The sequence below is a fragment of the Capsicum annuum genome, chromosome 5 (genome assembly GCF_002878395.1).
Source record: "Capsicum annuum cultivar UCD-10X-F1 chromosome 5, UCD10Xv1.1, whole genome shotgun sequence".
NCBI classification, from domain to species: domain Eukaryota; kingdom Viridiplantae; phylum Streptophyta; class Magnoliopsida; order Solanales; family Solanaceae; genus Capsicum; species Capsicum annuum.
In genome coordinates, this window is record NC_061115.1 from 6,154,910 (window position 1) to 6,161,651 (window position 6,742).

At 34.8% G+C, this 6,742-nt stretch overlaps 1 protein-coding gene across 1 annotated transcript; it reads left to right on the forward strand.

The window, feature by feature from the left end:
* Positions 1 to 1,006: 1,006 nt before the first annotated feature.
* Positions 1,007 to 6,434, forward strand: LOC107870194 (telomere repeat-binding protein 3). The gene is made up of 10 exons (XM_016716639.2): positions 1,007 to 1,240; positions 2,464 to 2,612; positions 2,740 to 3,556; positions 3,654 to 3,848; positions 3,931 to 3,987; positions 4,069 to 4,148; positions 4,531 to 4,778; positions 4,924 to 5,250; positions 5,367 to 5,430; positions 5,895 to 6,434. The coding sequence occupies exons 2-10, from the start codon at positions 2,532 to 2,534 to the stop codon at positions 6,117 to 6,119; spliced, it is 2,094 nt and encodes a 697-aa protein (XP_016572125.2). The 5' UTR covers positions 1,007 to 1,240; positions 2,464 to 2,531; the 3' UTR covers positions 6,120 to 6,434.
* The last annotated feature ends 308 nt before the right edge of the window (positions 6,435 to 6,742 follow it).

Here is a 6,742-nt window from a genome sequence, read left to right on the forward strand (position 1 = left end):
CAAAATATATTTTACATAGAAATAATTTATTCACACACAGTAAAATCTTTCATGTATAAGAAAATTAAGGAAATAAATTAGCGGCACCCTAAAATTTAATAACAACTCATCATTTCCTATTTTTAGGAACGGAAAATGAAGGAAATAAATTAAATAAATTCCTAAAAAAATAAATTTGTTTGAAAGATAATATTTGTTACCTAAAAAACATGAAGCAGTAATCTGTTAATATAACATCCATATTTAAAATTTTCAAATATGAGAAAATGGCTATTAATGCAAATATTATATATGTCATAATTGAAATTCATTAAATATGGCCATGTATATGTAATTATTTTTATAATAGTGGCTAATTGTGTTCTTTATCCACTAGTAGGTAAATTTTAGTTGGGTGATTTTGATAGTTTGTAAGAGTTTGGGCATAAAATCATTTTTTTTTTCAAAAGTAAAAAAAGAAATTCAATAAAGACATGACCAAATACAACTCCAACTCCAATTTCAACTCCAACTTCAAAAATTTTTAGTTTTCATGGCCAAACGGCTACTAAGTATTCACCAAATCCGGAGAAATACTTTCAAAATCTTCGACCAAACGGATCCAAAAAATTCAAACATTGATCGAACAATAACGTCTTTCTAACTGATCAATTCGTCTTTTAATAAAATCAAAATATCTCAAAAACTAGACAAATTCTCTCGTCAAACAGATAAGTATTCACCAAATCCGAAAAAATATTTTCAAAATCTATGATCAAATGGATTTGATTGGACAATAACGTCTTTCTCACTGATCAATTCATCTTTTAATAAAATCAAAATTTCTCAAAAATTAGACAAATTCTCTCGTCAAACAGATAAGTATTCACCAAATCCGAAAAAATACTTTCAAAATCTACGACCAAACGGGTTGTAAAAACCGAAACATTAACCGGACAATAATACCCTTCTAACCGGACCAATTCGGTTTCTTTTATCCGATCAAAACCATAAAACCATATATATATATATACCCGTAAAAACTAACCTTACATCAACTTTGTTGCAGGGGGTTTTAGAACTTTTTATTATTTTTGGTTTAAGGTTTTTCAGTTTTTCATTTCAATATAACCAAAAATTCCATTAAAAAAGTTTAATCAATTAATGAAATTATTTCTCTGGCAAATTTTCATGGCATGATTTCGAAGAAATCTCGTAGAGTTTGTATAGAATTACACAACAACTAGATCTCTCTCATCAGGTAATTTTAACTTACCTTTACTTCTTTTAATTTTTATTATTATTATTATTATTATTATTATTTTTTATTTTTTATTTTTTTTGTATAATTTGATTGCTTGTGATTTGGTTGAATTATTGATTTTTGGTTATTTTCTTGCTTTTGTGTTCTGGCACTTTCTGGACACCACGCATAGCATGGAGATTTCATGGTAGAATTTAGTTTGATTATTATGAAGATCTGATCAGATTTTTTGAATTTTATTTTTGTATATGTATATTTGGTTGCGTGAAATTTGAGGATTTTGTAAAAAATGGAACTAGAATTAGAATAAGAATTGGAGTTGAATTTGCTAGTGTAAGAGTGCTTTTTATTATTTATTATTTATTTTTTAGTTTTATTGTTGATCTGTTGCAACTGATTGGTAATTGTGGAGGAGTATTTTATTTATCGGATTTTTCGAGATTTTGGTTGAGTTTTTTGAGTTTGATCTGAGTTTAATTAAACGTTAAATTGCAAAATTAGATATATCAAATTGTGAAAATGGAAAATGATTTAGGTGTTTTTTTTTGTATTGTTTGGAAGTTGGAGCTGTAAGGATGGATCCGGTTTGTGGAATGGAAGTTTTCGTTGGGGTGTTATCGGTGTTTTTCTTGTTTGCTGTAATTGTTTGGTGTTGATCGATATACGAGTTTAAACATATGGAGTGTGATATGTGGAAGGATCTTACTTTTTGCGTATACGTGTTATATGATCTTTATCTTGACGTAGTTTTTGTGTAGATGTCTATCAGCCGAGCTGTTTGAAACTGAACTTTTTGACATTGATCATCGTAATTTTTGGGATGATCAACAACATCTCCAGTGTAATCCCACAAATGGGGTCTGGGGTGGGGAGGTTAGTGTGTACGTAGACCTTACCCCTACCTTTGGAGGTAGAGAGCCTGATTCCGATAGATAAAATGATCGGAGTGAAGAAACCAAGGAAAAATACGCAAATAATATCTAGTATGAACATTTATTATTTATGATCTCATCATACCAAATTGTCAAATCCGAATGTCTAGGGGCTGAAAATACAAAGATAAAATGCCATCCGAAAACTAAATCAAGTAGCATCATTTGCCCTTGCATTGCATAGTAGTCAATGAATGTCCGTAATTTTTGATTTGGGAATGATGTATATTTTGCCTTTTGCTTCTGCTATATGGTATGATTTATAACCGGCTTTCTTTACTTTTCTAGATTGAAGTGATATTGGTGTCACTTGCTCATTGTACATGATCATCACGTATTGGCATGCTACCTAAGATATGTCGTCGAAGAAGAGAGTAAGGCATGGTTTCAATGACTATCAATTTCCTGTTATACCGAAAGCTCCTAGATCAGTTAGAGTGAGTAAAGCTGAAGTTGTGAATTTAATCCATTCTATTACAAGTTCTCTTTCTCTTTTTGTGTTTTGTTTCGTTGATTTTCTGTTTATGGTTCTCTAAGTATCTCTGTAATTCCGATTTCTTTCAGAGGAGACGCTCGCACAAAAATGTAGACAATGACCAAATTTGTGCATTTGAATTACTGGCGGCTGTTGCTGGCGAACTTTTACAGGAAAGTGAAAGCTCTGCTTGTAGTAATGCAGCGGTAGGAAAAGATGTGCTCTCTGATTGCAGGGAAGTTATTAAACGCGATCAACTCCAAGAAGATAAATCTATGAAATCAGAGTTCTTTGACCAGGGAAGTTGTGTAGAAAGCGCGTATATACTGGAGCCTGCTGTGCAAGAACAGAATCTCAAGTATAGTTTGGATAAACCCAGTCGTACAGAAAATAACATTTTTCACAAGAACAGTTGTACTTTTCTCAATTCTGATTTTTCAAGAAAAGACTGTAAGGAGGTCAATATAGATGGGAAGTCCCACACTGAAGTAGAAGATGGATCCTCTAGTCTGGAGGATGTCTGTGGTAAGAGAATCGAGACAGGTACTAAGAAACAGTTAGATGACGGCAGCAAGACTGAAGACTTGACTGTGGCTAACTCTTGCAGTGTGAAGGGTCTAATTGAGAAACATGTGAATAACAATTCTGCAATTAACTCAGACAGTAGTGTACAGTTTCCCTCATATAGGGCGGTTCCTAGGCCTTCCTTTGGAAAGCAGGGGAACAATGTTAAGTTAGGTATTAGAGATGATGACGAAAATTCTTTTCGGTCTTATAGACACAGCACCAACATAATGGCTTTCAGGCAAACATCACATACTGGATACAGAAGGATGAGAAAGATGTTGACTTCTAGACACTGGAAAGTACTTCCTCAGTTGAAGGACTGGGAACGTTCATGCTCCCGTAAGTGGAGTTATACCTCTTAGAATTTAATGCATTACGTACTTTCTATTAACGTGTTATCAGATGTCTTCTAACTGCATTTATTTTGGTGTTTTAGATTATGGAATAAAGTCCTTTCACAGAAACAGGAAAAGAGTACGTGCGCTGGAAAGATGCCGACTCGAAATTCCTTCAAAGCGAAGGAAATTGTGTCACAATAGCTCTATTGTTGCTTATGACCAGCAGGCCAATAGTAAAAGCATTTCAAAATCACGTGAAAAGGGAATCAAGAGAGACATTATCTCGCCTAGAGGTCAATGACGTACTACCATCATTGCCATGGAAGGTTCGTGGTTATGAAGTCCTACTGAGTAATATTCTATCTTTCTTGACAGGAGCAAAAGTGGGGGCTTCAGCTTCAGACAGAAATCATCAAAAGAAAGATCCTAATGGTATGACCCTTGAAAGTTGATTTTATTTGTGGATTGACACATTTTTTGATGTTTTAACACGGCTTTAATTTATTTCCTCAGTAAAATTTAGCATCAAGTCATTCAAGGTGCCAGAGCTTTTAATCGAGGTCCCCGAAAATGAAACTATTGGTTCCCTGAAGGTAGGCATCTTAGTTGGGTCTATGGTAAATATTACATAATCTTCTGCTGTCTAGGAAATTCTGCCAATATATTAAGGGATTTGACTCGGTTTTCTTATATGTTCACGAGGATCTCCTAATTTCCTTGCTATCGACTATGCATTATAATATAAGAACGTCGATGAAATGATTTTGAGAATATCAATTAGTCTTTCTTTGCTTAATGCCTTTGATGAGGTTTAATTGATCACATTCAATATTCAAAATTTAGATTTCTTTTAAGAAATAATTGTGTTAATAGTGATATCGTTTATAATTGGTGTCGTGGTAGAAGGTACACTCTTTTGGATTTTGAAGATATCCAAGATCTGATTAAAACAAAATTTACGTTGGGATTATGCAGAGGACGGTAGTGGAAGCTGTTAAAACTATTCTCGGAAGTGGATTGCGTGTGGGTATGGTTGTCCAGGGGAAGAAGGTCAGAGATGACAACAAAACTCTACAGCAGGCTGGTATCTCTCAAAATGGCAACCTCAACCTCGATACTTTGGGTTTTACGTTGGAGCCAAGTTCTTACCCAGTTTCTCCATCATTGCATTCTAAAGATTTTTCTGCTTTGTCACCACGTGGTGTTGATCATGAACTAACTAGGTATAGCAGAGGACTTGCACTTTTTGTACTTTTGACTGCTCCCATTAGACAGTTATCGAAATTAAAAAAAAAAACCGTAGTTTCAATTGATTATAACTAACGACAGTTTATTATGCTTGGACTAATATATCATCTTTGTATTCAGGCGGCCACCTAGTCCTATCATGGAATTAGAGCTTCCAAGTGCTTCATCAGATCCTCCAAAGATTATGTTGGACGAGCATGATGAAGATTACCATGAATTGGCGCTATCGCCTACAAATCTTATTGTTGATCCACCAAGTGGTGTAGATAATCCTGATTCTGGAGCCTTGGTTATTGTCTGTCCTCCTAATGGTGAGGCACATCCGGTGGTCCCCATGAGCTCAAAAAATGGGCGTTCCGAACTTCCACAACGTAGAACAAGGAGGCCATTCTCAGTTGCTGAAGTAGAAGCGCTAGTTGAAGCTGTGGAGCAGCTTGGAACTGGAAGGTATCCAAACTATAATATCTTGTTCTGTAACCGTGCTAACTAACAAAGCAGGAGAAACTATCAGAATTTTTTGATCCTCCAAGGATATCCATTCTTAATGATCTCTGATTACGCAGGTGGCGTGACGTCAAAATCCGAGCTTTTGAGTATGCTGACCACCGAACTTATGTTGACGTGAAGGTTAGACATCTAACTGGTGCATTTTATCTTTTTCCTACTGACAAATAAAGGATATCATTTTATTTCACTCACACACTAAGCTAACTTTGAGAATTGATGGTTTATATCCTTACTCCTGCATGCTATCCTTAGCTTTGCTGCAAATATAATTTTGTTATTATCTGGATTTTGAGAACCAAGGTCTTAGATATCAACATGAGAAATAGGCATGTTACAGTATTAAAAGTCGATTTACATACTTTTACGATTCCTTTAGGTTTATCATTTACGATATCACAGACTTGTTACTTTTTTGGCTTACTAGATATATGGCATCTCTGACTTATTGCATGAATAAGCGAAATCAGAACACTGGAGTTGTTCTTGATAAGCTCAGATCTTATACTAATTCTTAATTATGTATTAGCAAAGCTAATGACTGTTTCTCATCATATCTGCGACGTGGGGTTCTTGTTTTACATTAGGATAAATGGAAGACATTAGTCCATACAGCAAGCATTGCTCCACAACAAAGAAGAGGCGAGCCGGTGCCACAGGAGCTTTTAGACAGGGTCTTAATTGCCCATGGCTACTGGTCTAAGCAACACGGTAAGCATCATGCTGAGAACGCTGGCGCCTTAGAGAACAACAGCAACAACAACAACAATTCCACCTCAATGTCAAGCAAGATGGCTCAGTCAGCTATATGAATCCTCACTTTGTTTAAAATACCATTTTAGGAGAATTCAACGATGAATTGTAAAGAAAATCCCTTTCGGATGGCTAACGCACTCACACACACACACACACACTGTTTCCCTGTGTGACTGGAAAGACAGGTAAGTAGTTGTAAATGATTCATTGAATAAAGCAGTTCTAACAAACAGGCATTAGGGATCTCTTTATTTCTGTTGGTTCCTATTCTTTCATGTAATTGTAAGCATGGGATAACAATATACTACAATTCAAATGTATTATGTACATTAAGGTTGTTACTGGTATAATTTCAATGTTGTTTCTCTACAGTACTATTATTTATTTACAATTTGTGATTTTCATATGATATTAATTTTCTTGAGCCGAGGGTCTATCGGAAAGGACCTCTCTACCTCCCACGTTAGGGGTAGAGTCGATGTACACATTATCCTCCTCAGACTCCATTTTTGGAATTACATTGTGTATATTTATTGTTGTTTTGTTCATTATATATCAAGCTACAAGCACTTAGGTTACATGTAAAACCTCATGATGTAGACTAATTTTCTTCTTGAAATACTCGAAAACAACTCAACACAATAAAATCTACTTAAAAGAGAAGCCAAGTTTTAACTTA